The sequence below is a fragment of the Hemicordylus capensis genome, chromosome 6 (assembly GCF_027244095.1).
Source record: "Hemicordylus capensis ecotype Gifberg chromosome 6, rHemCap1.1.pri, whole genome shotgun sequence".
Classification (NCBI taxonomy): Eukaryota; Metazoa; Chordata; class Lepidosauria; order Squamata; family Cordylidae; genus Hemicordylus; species Hemicordylus capensis.
The window spans coordinates 23,888,603-23,903,810 of record NC_069662.1 but is presented as its reverse complement, the minus strand read 5'-3'; the positions used below and the strand labels follow the sequence as shown (position 1 = coordinate 23,903,810).

The 15,208-nt window shown below is 45.7% G+C and overlaps 2 protein-coding genes across 9 annotated transcripts in view; one reads left to right on the top strand and one right to left on the bottom strand.

Annotated features, from left to right (window-relative positions):
• Positions 1-1,454: 1,454 nt before the first annotated feature.
• Positions 1,455-12,796, bottom strand: LOC128330251 (sulfotransferase 1C1-like). 5 transcript variants are annotated; one of them, XM_053262792.1, is made up of 9 exons: positions 12,354-12,796; positions 12,044-12,249; positions 7,921-8,077; positions 6,845-6,973; positions 6,655-6,752; positions 5,814-5,940; positions 5,399-5,493; positions 5,035-5,215; positions 1,455-2,804 (listed from the first exon to the last, which is right to left on the bottom strand). In XM_053262792.1, exons 3-9 carry the CDS (start codon positions 8,075-8,077, stop codon positions 2,692-2,694), a joined length of 900 nt encoding a protein of 299 aa, XP_053118767.1. In that variant the 5' UTR covers positions 12,044-12,249; positions 12,354-12,796; the 3' UTR covers positions 1,455-2,691. The 5 variants fall into 5 exon arrangements, with proteins under 5 accessions (XP_053118767.1, XP_053118768.1, XP_053118766.1 ...); XM_053262793.1 differs by having other exon boundaries at positions 12,031-12,796; XM_053262791.1 differs by having other exon boundaries at positions 12,044-12,796.
• SGF29 (SAGA complex associated factor 29) overlaps positions 12,752-15,208 on the top strand; it is a 22,448-nt gene continuing 19,991 nt past the window's right edge. For 2 of the 4 annotated variants that reach the window (XM_053262796.1, XM_053262795.1), the window contains exon 1: positions 12,830-13,211. In XM_053262796.1, coding sequence (XP_053118771.1) covers positions 13,147-13,211 — 65 coding nt within the window. In that variant the 5' untranslated portion in view covers positions 12,830-13,146. Of the gene's footprint in view, positions 13,212-15,208 lie in introns of all 4 variants that reach the window. The other 2 variants (XM_053262797.1, XM_053262798.1) reach the window with 2 other exon arrangements.

The window sequence follows — 15,208 nt, the reverse complement described above, 5'->3', positions numbered from 1 at the left end:
AACACACACAGAGGCTATTCACACAATTGTAGAAAATCGGGCTAACCTCTGCTAGCCCTATTTTCTACAACCGTGAGAACCACCGGGCTCATCCGCGAGCTCGGTGGTTCCTGAGTGGGTAACCCACTCAAGTAGCCCGCCCCTTAAACCAGGTTTGCGGAGCGAGTGCTCCGCAAACCCGGTTTTTTGGATCGTGAGTAGCCATGGCGCTGCTCCGCGCCACGGCTACTCACGAAGAGACCCCCGACCGGGAGGCTTAAAAGCAGCATCCTGGCTTGAGAGTCTCTCCAGTATGCCCTGCGTGAGTGCAGGGCATACTGGAGCTTCCGGGGGCCACACAGCCCCCGAACTCCCCAGCCCCCGCCGGCTCCGTCACGCTGCCACCCTGCTCATCTGCAGGGAGAGCGGGCTTAGCCCACTCTCCCCGCTAACCTGGCAAAAGCGGGTCTCACTGATCGTGAGACCCGCCTCACAGATTCTCACGGGCCTTCAGGATACCAGGAATCTATCCCAGAAAATCATTCCCTCGATTTGATGTTCTGGACCAGGAGGGACGAGAGTGATCTGGGCAGGAGGAGGAATTTTTAACCGTGGCTTTGATCACTAATCACAAGTTTGTTGGTTGGTTTGCTTGGATTCAACTTCAGTTTTGTTGTGGGTTGTAATTTTTAATGCCAGATTAATTAGCAGAGCACTAAAGAAGTTACCCACTCCAGTTATAGAGTAGTTGCAGAGTTTAGTTGTTGCAGCTATTTATAGAAGACACGTGGAGATCCTTGTAGATCTAAATATTAAGTATTTATTGGTGTACACTTTGGATAGAAAAGACCTAACCCTAATCTACAGAACATAATGGATAGGTGGGGTGTGGGGGGAGAGAGATGTTTCCATCTGCTCTCTAAGAGGAAAGGAAGGGAATCTGACTCAGTACAGGAAAAATGCCTGTAGAGTCATATCAGGGATCATAGAGTAGAGACAAGTAGAACAAGAGGCCCTTACGCACTTTCTCTACTCCCAGTGCCCCTAGTGGTCATTAGGGTAGTTGATGCAAAAGGTCGATGCACTGGAAGTTCATCTCCAACAAGTATATTATACCTCAAGGGCCTATTAGGATGGTTCACCCAAGGAAACTGTAAAGAACTACACTAGCCCACCTGGGAGAAGACTGCTGCTGGGTCATCCCTCCCTGAGTCTTGTGGGCTGACTGGGTTTTAAATTAACTATGAAACTCTCCTGTAGATTGTATCGCTGCCACCAACTGCTCTGTAGCTAGCAGGGTTTCTTTGATTGAAGGGAGCACTAACTCTTCAGTCCCCTCTTTATATTGCTAGCAGACAAATATAAAAACGTGGTTCCCCTTATACATGTTTAAGTGGGGAAATAAGCAGGCTTTGCAGTCCTTTTTTGGACCGCAGAATCCCCCTCTCCCAGAATCAGTCAAACACTCTGAGAGGGCTTGTAAAAAAGAAAACAATTTATTGATTCACTAAAAAAAAAAGCAGGTTCAGGATTTCAAGCATAGCTGTTGCAAATAAGACTAGCTTCTTAGTGGTTACAAGAGTTTTTACTATCGCCTAGATGTTTATAGGTGGTACTTGACTTAATCATTACTAGGTTGCTGTTGCAGTGAGGTAATTATAAAACAGATAGATGGGTATTGCAAAGACACACACACAAGTCTTACTAAAACACTTCCCCCTAAGTCTAACCTTCCGAAGCCGTAAGCCCTGGCTGCCTTCCCTTGGACCGCACCAGAATCTAGGTGGGTCTAACTCTGTAATCCTGGACTCCCAGGGACTTGGAAAACTCACCCTGAGAGTACTTGGCAAGACTCCCTTGCTCTCCTCTCACCTCGGCACACCTTCTTCTTCCCAGCAGACTCACAACAACCCACCCAACTTGTTAACAGATTGGGTCATGACCCAGGGGCAATCAAGGAAAACCATTTGATGTAGTTAACCCTATAATGGCTGGTTGGCTGCCCACTACAGAGGCTATGGGATACCAGCCACTACTGAAGTATCTATTCAGTTTACAGCAATAAAAACATACAAAACGTCTTTAACAATTAAAACATATAAAAAGACCAAATTAAAATCCCCATAAAAACTACCAGATAGCTAAAATGCTTGGCTGAAGAGATGTGTCTTTAGTTGTTTCCTAAAAGCCAAAAGGGATGGAACAGTCATGGTAGAACAACAGAGAAACCACTGGGATGTAACAACTTTGCATGGGTGGTCTGGATTTGTGAATAAGAAAGGATAGCAGGTTTTAGACTAGAAAAGGCTAGTGTGGAAGCAATTGTAGATATGTTGTTACAGTCTATTTTCTTTCCCTGCTTTGGTTACCAGGATAGAATAGAAGGCCTCTAGTTCCAACGAGGCCAGTGGAGGGGGCCTCACTGTGTCACATTTCAAGAACTGTTTTCCATTTTCACCTGTTAAACCAATTTTGCAGGGACAGGAGTGCTATTTCAAAGCCTTTCAAAAAGTGGTTCAAGAAGAGGCAAAAATGCATTGATTCGTTTTGTTTCAATAACATCTATTTGCAAAAGAAAAACAATGAAATTGTCACTTAAATTTTGGTGGACACCTACACACACAATTTGATTGGGTGGGCCCTGATTGTGATTTTGTGGCCTTGTTTTCTTCTAATGCAGATAAAAAGGGAAAGCCTCGGTGAATATCACGCTTAGAGCTGTGTACGGAAGGTCAGGCTGCTGTCCCTCATTTCTTGGGCATAGATGTCATCGAGGCATTCATTCTGAGCCACTGTGAAGTGCTCCTTCCAGTCCCCTACGAGGCCTGCAGAGGGGGGAAGCAAAACAGAAGGGGGAAGAAACACCCCGAGTGATCTGGCTTGGCTGGTTCCTTTCTTGCTATTCTAATCCAGTGGCAGGGCTTGAAGTGGAGTTGGAGGAGGTGGGGACGCCCTCCCATTCCTTTTCAGGTGGACCTAAAAGCATCCCACTTCTTGTCAATGGACATAACTGAGTCTGGCCTAATTTCAGTCAAAAACCATCTCACCTCCTTCTTTATCGGCTTTGAGCACTGCCCAGTAGGTTTACAAGTTCTTATATTCAGGGAAACCTTTTTATACTCAGCAGAGTCTTATTAATGTATTAATTTACTAATGAATTTATTGCAGCATAAGCTTCTGTGAGCTATGGTCCACTTCATCAGATGCATGACATGTAATCTTAGCTCAGCATGTATATATCTAACTGCTAACTGGGCAAAGAGGTACCTTTTACCATGGTGATTCTCTTTATTTAGCAGGGGGAGAGTAACTGGCCCTGTCCACCCCCAGCACAGTACTTCCAGTGACTGTTGCTGGTGTCTGTCTTATGTTTCTTTTTAGACTGTGAGCCCTTTGGGGAGAGGGATCCATCTTATTTATTTATTATTTCTCTGTGTAAACCACCCTGAGTCATTTTTGGAAGGGCGGTATAGAAATCGAATTAATTAATAAAATGATGATGATGATGATGATGATGATGATATTGTTTTTTAAAAGAAAAATGCAAATAGTAGGGCCAAGTTGTCATAAAATGCAAGTATATGTGACAATTAAGCAGAATGACCAGTCACAATGACTTAACCCTGCTAAGTTAATTAAGACCTGCAATGCAACAGGAAGTCGTTAGCTATATTTAAACCTGAACAAAGTGAATCAAACCTCTTGAGAAACTCTAATTCAGAGGTCTCATGCTGGAGCCCCACTCCAAAGTTCCCATTTCATATGTTGAATGAAATGGGATATAGTCTATGGAAACTTGGCTGAAGGCTCAAATCACCACTTCTAAATTTGTAAATAAAATCAATATTACAAAAATGCCATAAGCCTCCAGCACTCGCTCTCTCATCCAACAGAAACCAAATCCAGGTAGCATAGCAGCATGAACCTTTTGCCACTTGGAGATATAGGGACTGTGCAACAACCCTGACATCCTATTTTGCCATGAAGCCAGATATTCACTGTCTCTCCTCAATGGACTAGGTAGAAAAAAAATAGTATTAAAAACACTGTGGATTCCCCTGTATTAGCCACATCTTTTTAGCACCCTTTCCACCTATCTGTGGCTATACCCCTTCACCCCAGAGCAACTGCTGTGACAGAGCACTGAAATCTACCCTGCAGGACAGCTTCAGATTGAAGCTATCTTGCAGGGCAAAAATCAAGGCTCCATCACACAGGCCTGAACCCGAGCCCTTCTCTCTGTAGAAGGGAAGCAATGCCACCACCTCTCTTGACAGCTTTTTCCAAAATGACTAAAGACACTTCTAGAGCATATGACTTATTGTGTATAGACTCCAGAGGAGAGAGTTGTGTTATGCAAGGACAGGACAATGGAGTTGAATCAGCAATATTAACGGTTTAATGAGATGGATATTATTTACAGAGAGGTCAGTGCAGTCTGCCTTCAGTGCTCTTGCTGCTGGCTGTTTGTTAGCCCTGCCTCTACTCCAGGATGCTTTCCAGATTACACACTATAACAGCGGTAAAATGCTTCAGCTTGGCAGGATTGTATTGAAAACATAAATAAAGGGTCCAGCCGTTTGTTGAGCAAAGCCACCAGCAGGGGGAGCAGTTTTCTAGCTGGCACAAACCACCTACAATGGAAAAAATACAGCTGCTTCTTTGGGGGGGAGCAATGCACACGCAATGTAGTAGCACTGTAGTGCAAAGATAAACCCCCGAAGAGAGCATTGGAAATGTGAACTGCACCTTGCTGACGGTGCAGGGACTGCAGTATCGAAACACAAGCAGTATGGAAGCACACTTAGTGGACATGTAGTGACACTGTTGTCGCATATAATCTGGAAAGCACCAGGACTGGAATAAAAGTAACTAAAGCACCATTCAAAAGCTGGCCTGGATCAATGAATGGGTTAACCTAAAACACCACAGTGTATACCTATTATGCCAGTACTTTGAATATGACTGCACCCAGCTTGCTTGCTTCATTATTCCCAGCTGTCCCACAAAGCTCTCTTTTAGAATTGTGACTGGAAGTAAAGCTCTGCTTCCCACCTTTTCTCATGAAAGGAGACACAGCCTGGTCCAGAATGAAAGAAGGCAGAGTGCTGTAATTAGCCATCGGGTTTGCTTTCATGCTCTCAAAGTTTGTGTGCTGCACAATTTGGTTCAGAACTGGTTTGGGGAGCTCTAGACCTAGGAATTCGGCCACCTTCTGGATTTCCCGGGCTGGGTCCTAGAGAGAGAAAAATAAGATTACTGACAGGGAGGATTCTGACTTTTTGTGACTTGGGCATTATCATAAGGAAGCTCACTGAAGATGCTTGTAGCATATGAGTCATTGTTTGGAGTATTTCAAACTGCAGAGTTCCTTCCTAGCTGGAGGTACTACCTTTAAGGGTGTGTGTGTACTACTTACTTCTTTCATGTCTTCATAAAAGAGGTAAAGAACTGGGTGACGGTCCTTGGCTTCCCACCAGCCACGAACATGATCAAACCACGAGCCATAGCAAACTGCAAAAAGAAACAAGAGGTGCAAAGTAAGCTATAGCTTCTTCATTTGCCTCTCTCATCTCCTCTCCTTCTTAAATTATAATCTGTTACATTTCATAGTTGGAAAAAAAGTAGTGAAGGGCTTTGTGGATTCAAGAGGTTGTGGCCGCATCACAAGATACAGCTAACTGACTTCCACCCCTTCTGGAAGTCAGTAGGCCTCAGTCCCCTCCAATACAAGGAGTAAGAGGAAAGGCGATATGGCCCTCTCCTCTCCTTTAGAACATGCAGATATTCTCACATGGCGTTACACCTGTTTTTCAGCTTTAACATTCACTCACTCTTCCCTGCAATGAAATTCTCCAGAAACTGATCCCAGGGTCCAGGATCCTCCATCATTTTGTTCATGCGGTGAAAGTGGAAAAAGGAGACTGCATTGTCTTTGATATTCCTGGCCACATAAATCATCTGGGAAAGTACAACAGAAAGAAGAGAAGCAGGAGTCCTCTAACACCATGCCTTTCACTCTCTACTGCTCCAGTACTCAGAAGAATTCACCTCTCTTTGTAAATTTGCAGTGCCTAATTCTTCTAAGCCTTCTGAGCCATTTGGGAAAGGCAGTATAAAAAGCGAATGAATGAATGAATGAATGGATGGATAAAAAGTTGCCAAAGCTCACTAACATTGGCCTCAGCCGCCCAGTACTCTGATGAGCAATTGTCAGCAATTAAAGACTACTCAGTGGTGAGGGAAATACATATCGATAATGATCAGAGGCTTCACTTTTTATTCTGCATATTCCAGACAGAGAAAAGAAGATGTTCAGTGAATTTCAGTCATAGACAAATGAACATCTTTTACAGACCACTTAAATATATTTTGCCAACATATTGGGTAAGAAAGAATAATATTTATTCTTATATTTATTAAAATATAATAAAAAATATTTCTATAATACTGCTGTTGTTTCATACATTTAAAAAAAATTATACAAGGCACAAATCTAGCACTGTAAAGAGGTTACAAGCCTGAGCGCTGGATCAAATGAAGCCCTCAGTCTGAAAATGCTCAGAGGTACCTTCTCTTTCTATTGTGACTTCACAAGTTCCAGGTCACTGAAAGAGATCCAAGGGATAAATTTGAGCCCAGTCCTTTCTGCCTCTTGACCCCAATGCTCCTAACCTTGCAATTCTGCTTCCAGAAGGAAGGTGGCAGGAGATGAACTGGGAAGTGAGATTTGAGTGTGCGTGGAGAAGGCATTGCATTCGCCTCTTCGACACCTGAAACAACAGGAGGTGACCTTCAGCATAATGCTGACACTCTTCACCCCTCCCTCATTCATCAGCTGCCTGAACTAGTACCCCCTAATCACCTGAGGTCAGGGGTTTTGGAGGGAACATCTCTATGTAAGGCATCCGTTCGTGAGTGGGGGCCCTAGCACATTTCTGTAGATCTCCTCCATGCTGGACCATGTCCACAATTTCCTGGATCCAGGTGGTACCTGGCAGGGACAGGGAAGAAAGAAGGAAAGAGGGATCCAGATCCCAAAATTCAACTGTTAACCCTCAAATTCCCAGACCCATAGCTCCTCATTGCTGTTTTCTTCCCATCACTATGCCAATATCCTGCATTTCTCACATATATGCTGATGGTGTCTGATCTGTCGGTGACTGACCGGGAGAGGGATCTTGGGGTCGTGGTGGGCAGCTCGTTGAAAGTGTCGACTCAATGTGTGGCAGCTGTGAAAAAGGCCAGTTCCATGCTTGGAGTCATTGGGAAGGGGACTGAAAATAAAAATGCTAATATCACAATGTCTTTATACAGATCTGCGGTGCAGCTGCTTTTGGAGTACTGCGTACAGTTCTGGTCAGCATACCTTAAGAAAGATATTGCATAACTGGAAAAGGTGCAGAAGAGGACAACCAAGATGATCAGTGGCCTAGAGCACCTTCCTTACAAGGCAAGGCTACAATACCTGAGGCGACATGATAGAGGTCTATAAAGTTATGCATTGTTTGGAGAAAGTGGAGAGAGAGAAATGTTTCTCACAACACTAGAACCAAGGGTCATCCCATAAAACTGAAGGCCAGGAAATTTAGGACCCAAGTACTTTTTAACACAATGCATAATTAACTTATGGAATTCTCTGCCACAAGATGTGGTGACAGCTACCAGCCTGGATAGCTTTAAGAAGGGCTTAGATAAATTCCTGGAGGACAAATCTATCATTGGCTACTAATCTGAGGGCTATAGGCCAGCCTCAGAGGTGGCCTAAATACCAGTTGCAGTAGAGCAACAGCAGGAGAGAGGGCATGGCCTCTCACTTTTTGCCTGTGGGCTTCTCAGAGGCATCTGGTGGGCCACTCTGTGAAACAGGATGCTTCAATAGATAGCCCATGAGCCTGATCCAGCAGGGCTGTTCTTATTTTCTTCCCTCCCCTCACTTACCTGCTTTAGGGTAAGTGCAGATGAGAAGGTCATCAGGCCGGGCTTGAAAGCTCCATATGGAACTCCAGTTGTCCAAAATGTCTTTGGGCAAAAGAACCCCTTCAACCTCCACCAATGGCAAACACTTGATCGTCTTCTCATCCCAACCTTCCATCATCTGTCGGTACAGCAAAAGGAAAAAGCTGAAATCATTCTTCCTCCCCTTCCCTATGCAGCCAGTGCCCTTGACCCTTTGGGTGCCAACGCTTGACACGAAAGTAAAACTACTCATCCACCCACCACTTCACTCTTTCTTTGAATTGTGAATGTTCCTGTCTTTCCTCTCTTTTTATCTTGCTTCCGCATAGCCCAGAAACTGATAGGGTGCACATGTTTGCAAGAGGGCAAGGTTTTCTGCACGCTAGGGCCTGGCATCTATCCAGCACTTTCACTTGAGTTTATTGCATCAGTTTCTTAATGGGTTAAAGTGTGTGTGTGTGTGTGTGTGTGTGTGTGTGTGTGTGTGTTGTGACTATATGTAAGACCCTGTCAAGGAACCCCAGTTTCCACTCCACATGCTTTAACTTCTTAGAGAAAACCCAGGTTTCTTGGGTGATACAGCTGATCTTTGCCCCACTATCTGTCATGATTACAAGGGTGGGTTTACAAGGGTACAGTCATGTTTATAGTGTATTATTATTTTTATTGTATTTGTCTTTTGTTGTACAATGCCTATTAAAAGGCTGTACATGAACCATTTGATACCTAAATGAAATAACGATCACAACATTCTAAGGAAGGGCCTGCCTCAGGCAGAGCCTCACTAGGACCTAGGAGCCTTGCAGCTTTCTCCTCTCCTCTCCACCATCTCCCTTGCTGCTTCCTTCCTGTCAGGCCTTCTCCCAAGGAGGGAGGATGGTGGCAGCACGCCTCCAGAGCAGGGGCGTATCTAGGGTGAGGAAGGCAGGGCATGTGCTCCAGGCGCCACTTGAAGGGGGGTGCCATTTCTTAAAATTAAAAAAAAAAAATTAAGGCTGCCAAAAACAAAATGGCTGCCGTGCATGCTCAAATGTCCTCTGTGAGGCCACAGGCCATACCAGGCCTCACAGAGGCCATTTGAGCATGTGTGGTGGCCATTTTGTTTTCAGCTGTCATTTTTTAAAAAAAAATTATTTTTAAAAATGGCTACCGCACATGCTTAAATGGTCCCTGTGAGGCCCTAGAGGCCAGCAGGGGGGAGGGGAAACCTTTGCAGACCCCCCACAGCCTTTGAGAAGCCCCAAGAAGGAGCTACAGGTTTGTTTGTTTTTTAATTAATATAATATGTCACTGTACACATATTCAGATATGTGACTTGTATGTGACCTTCAGATTTGTATTTTTCTGCTGATATTATGGTAAATTTATCTGAAAGATGGGTGTCAGATGTTTGGACAGGGGGCGCAATTTCAATGCTTGTTCTAGGCGCTATTTTCCCTAGATACACCTCTGCTCCAGAGAAATAAATAAAGAGGGAAGAGGAGGAAGGGAGGCAACTGGTCCTCCAGTGAGGGCTGTTGTATAGCACAAAAGTAAATGAGTCATGATTCAGTTCAATGGGCTTCCTTTTAATTAAGTGAATGTTCTCTCTCCCTGCCTTTTACCTTGCAGTATTTATTATTTATTTATTTAACATATTTGTATACTGCCCAAACCACAAGTCTCCAGGCAGTTTACAACAAAGAAAAAGATTAAAACATTGCAACAATTTAAAACAACGTTAAAGCTGTTAAAAATCATCAAACAATTAAAAACAGTATCTAATTAAAAGCCTGAGTGAATAAATGTGTCTTGACGGTCTTTTTAAAAGTTGTAAGAGCTGGGGAGGCTCATAAGCAAGTGAGATTGCACAGAACAGGGTTGTATCTACAGTAGGGCAGGCAGGGCATGTGCCCCGGGTGCCACTTGAAGGGGGGCGTGCCATTTTTTAATTTATTTTTAATGGCTGCCAAAAACAAAATGGTCACCACACATGCTCAAAGGGCCTCTGTGAGGCCCTAGGCCATGCCAGGCCTTGCAGAGGCCATTTGAGCATGCATGGTGGCCATTTTGTTTTTGGCTGCCATTTTTAAAAAAAAAAACTATTTTAAAAAATGGCCACCACAAATGCTCAAATGGTCCCCACGAGGCCCTAGAGACCAGTGGGGGGAGGGGGAACCTTTGCAGAACCCCCCCCCATGGCCTTTAGGAAGCCCCCCAAAGGGGCTACAGGTAAATTTTTTAAATAAAAAATTAATATAATATAAGTCACTGTACACATACTCAGTTTGGCACTATGTACAGAGAATCAGGGCTTGTGAATACTGAGCTGAAGCTTATGAACTAGGATGGTATTCATTTGCTCTTACTTTACTTCTTTTGATAAGTGAGTTAAATGTGATGTCTTAATAATATGACTATTAATGGTGAGTTTGTCTTTGAATCAGTGTGAAATCCTTAGTATCAAGGCCCACTGGGAGTTTCTTGCTCTCTTTCTCTCATTTTAACTGTCTTTCTGAAATACTAGAATAAATTCCAAGCAGTGACACAGTTTACTCTGCATATCCTTTAATTATTTTCAGAGTATCTGGGAAAAGTCAAATTCTCCATTTATTTTTAAAACCTATGTAATAGTGATGCTACAATGCATAGTAGAGAATTAGACAGGCACTTCTGTTTAGTTTTCCAAGTACACCTCCACATAGTATTTGGGTATTTCATGAGCCCCAGCATACTGAAATGTGTAGAGGAGAGCTGGTCTTGTGGTAGCAAGCATGACTTGTCCCCATAGCTAAGCAGAGTCTGCCCTGGTTGCATATGAATGGGAGACTTGATGTGTGAGCACTGGAAGATATTCCCCTTGGGATGAAGCCGCTCTGAGAAGAGCAGAAAGTTTCAAGTACCCTCCCTGGCTTCTCCAAGATAGGGCTGAGAGAGATTCCTGCCTGCAACCTTGGAGAAGCTGCTGCCAGTCTGTGAAGACAATACTGAGCTAGATAGACCAATGGTCTGACTGATATGGCAGTTTCCTATGTCCCTATGTAGTTTTCCAGAATTTTTTGTTCTGGCTACGTCCACTGCTAAATAGTTTTTGAAATATTAAAAGATTACCGAGCTTGACTTGTATTTTTGAGCTGATATTATGGTAAAGTTATCTGAAAGATGGGTGTCAGATGTTTGGACAGGGGGTGTGATTTCAGTGCTTGCCCTGGGCACTATTTTTCTGTAGATATGCCTCTGGCACAGAAGTAAATGATTTAGTTCAATGGGCTTCCTCTTCAGTAAAAAGTGCACGAGAAAGGTTGGATTCAGAAATCTGCTCAATTGCACTAATATGAGTCTCTGGCCAAAGTAGCAAATTAAAAGGGGAATGCATAAAAGAACTACGGTGAAAAAATAATTATAATAAAACTCCTCTGATCTCCTCCGTCCCTTTCTGTGTTGAGAAGCTCAAGTTACACAGGAAGCAAACAGAGGAGAAGGGAGGTGTGGGTTTGGGATCTGTGGGAGGAAAGGAGGGGAAAGCCAAGATTCCTGCCTGCCTGTTTCTCTCCCCAAGGCAAGAGGATGGAGGCCAAGAACTGTCCACACTGCAAAAGGCTACAACGAATAAAGTGCTTGGCATTGGCAAGGCTTCCTACAACCGAAAAACACAGCTACCTTCCTGCAGCGCATTTACAACGTTGTTGGGCAAAAATGCATCATTAAAATTAAAATTAAGGCATGGGAAATGTGAACGCACCCTGCCCACAATTTAGTGGGTGTGGAAATGCAGGCAATCTGGAGGGGCACTTAGCGGATGTGATATGAGTAGGTCACAGTGTGTAATCTGGAAAACGCCTGGATTGGAAGTTTGTTTTTCACACGGGGCTTTTAAAGCCCTTTAACTTGCAACTCCTCTGGAATGGAGGGGGTGCCTTCACATATTGGGTAGATTTACCCTGAAGTCCGTGAGAGTTATCGGGGAGCCGTTCACACACAATTCGGGGTTTTCACTGCACGTTAGATTGTAGCCCGACTTATATCCAGCTGCTGTTCCTATTGATGCTCTTGTCTGTGCTCAGATTAGCGTGCCCCCCCCCTCCCCAGTGACACCGGAGTAAACCTACATACAGTATCCGCCTACCGCCTCATTGTCGCTCTGAGTTGCGAATGTTCCTTTCTTTCCTCGGTCTCTATGTGCTTCGTTTCTGCACAACCCAGAAACTGAGTAGCGTGCGTATCTTTCTTTGTAGGCGAGCAGGGTGTGTGTGCACTCTGGCCCGAGATTCCTTGCACGCTAGAGTTGGGCATCCATCCAGAACCTTCTCCAGGAGGGGATTTCTTACTGGACTGAATAGTGGGGATAAATATGTATCAGTAACTGCGTAAGGGTTACTGTATCAAAGACCCTGACAACGGAACCCCAATCCACTCTGTGTGTTTTAACCTCTTACAGAAAACTGAGGCGTCTCTTAGAGGACTGTGCATGCCTAAAACTTTGTTCCCTATCTATCTATCTACTTAATTCTCTTAGCTGGCATGCGTGGGGATGCATAGCTGGCGGCGGGGGGGGGGGGGGAACGAGCGAGAGAGCGGTGTGGGGCAGAGAGCGAGCTGTGTGGAGGAAGAGCCCGAGCGAGAGCGTGGGATGCCAGAGGCTCGGTGCACTACCACACAGATGCTCCGGGGTCAGCTAGTTGGAACTGCACAGCTTGGGACCCCAGTCTTGGTTGCTGCTGCTGCTGCTGCCCAGTCACAGCCGAGCTGAGCCCCCGAACATCTCCACGGGTCGCTCTCTCGCTTCTGCACTGAGAAAGCAGGACATGGTCGCTCGCGCCTTCTTGCTTTATTTCCGGTCGCGGTTTTGTTCAATGTGCATCCGGGTCCTGTGCCGGCCTCTGGTGGGGTTGGCGGGCGCTGTTGTGCAAAGCCGGCGGCGGCGGCTGGGTGAGGCGCCGAGCAGAGCGCGTGGCTGGACGGTGAGTAAACCGCGGGGGCGGCATGCGCGCTGGCGCTCCCCCCCGCCGCCGCCGCCGCCTCCCCCCCTCGGCCGCGCCGCCTGCTTAAGTGGAGCGCTGCTGGGCTCTGGCCGCTCGGAGTCGGAATCCCTCTGCGTTGCCCCGAAGTCAGGCGGGCAGTGAGTCCTCCGTCTCAGCCCCCGTCCCGTGTTTATTCCTCCCTTCCTGCGGCTGGCAGCGCGTAGGGACAGCCCGGGGCGGCTCCCTTCCTTCCTGGGCAGTGCTTCGGATGTATATGGAGGAAGGCAGCAGGAGCGGCCGAGAGAAAACAAACAAATCCTCCCTAAACTCACGGTGAGTGTCGGGGAGAAGCGGCGCGCGGCGCGCTTCCAAGCCTTGCGGGGAGTCAGTCCCGGATAAGCGGGGGAGAGCGGCGGCTGGTGTGTATCCACACGCACACAACACACACAGAGCTTGCGTGCAGTGGGGGGGGAGCACTGTGAAAAAGCGGGCTGTGCTTTGTGCTCAGGACTGGGATGCGGAGTGGCAGAGGCGCAAGTCAGGCAGAAGGCGGTGATCTGCCTGTTGGTGTGTCCCTTCCTTGAAGCAGGGCGCCTTAAGAACATAAGAACAGGCAGCCCTGATGTTTAAGGCGCCCGAAGCCTATCTAGACCCGCCGCAGCCTGTTTCACCCAATGGCCCATCAGATGCCTCTGAGGAGCCCACAGGCGAGAGGTGAGGGGGGCATGCCCTCTCTCCTGCTGTTGCTCCCCTGCAGCCGGTATCTTGCCTCTCAGGCCGAAGGGGGTCTCTAGCCACCAGTTCCCTGCTCTGCTTAATTCCCTCCCCTAAAGTGTGCTCTAGTTCCTTTCTAGCAAGGAGGTCAGAATAAAGAACTTTCTCTTTTTTGCTGGCCACGTGCTGAAATGAAGTCTTCAGCTCAAAGAATTTTCTCCGGAACACTTCACTGTTTTTCCTCATAGTAGCTTTTGCTTACCCGGGCTCAATTCTTGTTCTAGTTTGCTTTTGCTGGATACATGGGGTTTGTAGGATGCATGGCCTGGATTTTTTCGTAGGGACTTTTACTACCACAACAAACAAACAAACAAACAAATATATAGTTTTTCAACCAAAGTTCTCAAAGCAGTTTACACAGAAGGATAAATAATACATAAATAAGATAGTCCCCTGTCCCCAAAGGGCTTACAATCTAAAAAAACCCCATAAGATAGAAACCTGCAACAGCGACTGGAGGGGTGCTATGCTGGGGTTGAATAGGGCTAATTGCTCTCCCCCTGTTCAATATGGGGGTTGAATAGGGCTAGTTTAATCCCTGATAATTTGGCAAAGAGGCACCTTTTAACGTGCTGATTCTCTTTATTTAGCAGGGGGAGAGGAACTGGCCCTATCCACCCCGTGGAGCCCTTTGGGATCACCAATATTTATTGGTGTGGTGTAGTGGTTAGAGTGCTGGACTAGGACCAGGAAGACCCGAGTTCAAATCCCCATTCAGCCATTAGACTTGCTGGGTGACTCTGGGCCAGTCACTTCTCTCTCAGCCGAACCTGCCTCACAGGGTTGTTGTGAAAGAGAAACTTAAGTATTTAGTACACCGCTCTGGGCTCCTTGGAGGAAGAGCAGGATATAAATATAATAATAATAATAATAATAAATTATTATTTCTCTGTAAACTGCCCTAAGCCATTTTTGGAAGGGTGGTATAGAAATCGAATAAATAAATAATAAAGAAAAATAAATATAAGAGAATCACCACTTTAAGTTTTTAGTATGATCTATGGTGAGCAGAGGTGCTCTTACCCCTAGACTTCCATGCTGAAGTCCAGGGCTTCCTCAGCCCCTGGGGGCCCCCAAATCCTCTTTAGTCTGTCCTGGATGGTGTAGTTGCCCAGCCGAGCATGATGATGCTTAATTTGCAGGGGAGTGGGGGCCTCCAAAGGCCTTTAGGTCCAGGCTCCAAAATTGCCTAGGTGCACCTCTGATGGTGAGGATTGTATGGAGAGAGAGAGAGAGAGAGAGAAAACACACAAGGAAAAACAAGAAATAAAAGTTGGACACGTGAAGTAAAGAGTTAAAAGTGGGATACATGCTTTAGTGTGGCATTAAAACAAGATCTATACTGGTTTAAATGCCACTGCACCAAGCTGCTCCTTCTTGATAATGTTTGTCATTCTGCATTATCTTAAGCACACTTGTTTGGAAATGTCTTCACCTTTTGCTTCCCTACGTACAGTGCTGAGAAAAGGTTTGTGAACCCCAAGCAGAATAATGAGAATTAGGGGTGTGCATGAACTGGTTCGGAGGCCATTTTAGAGGCCTCCGAACCAGTTCAA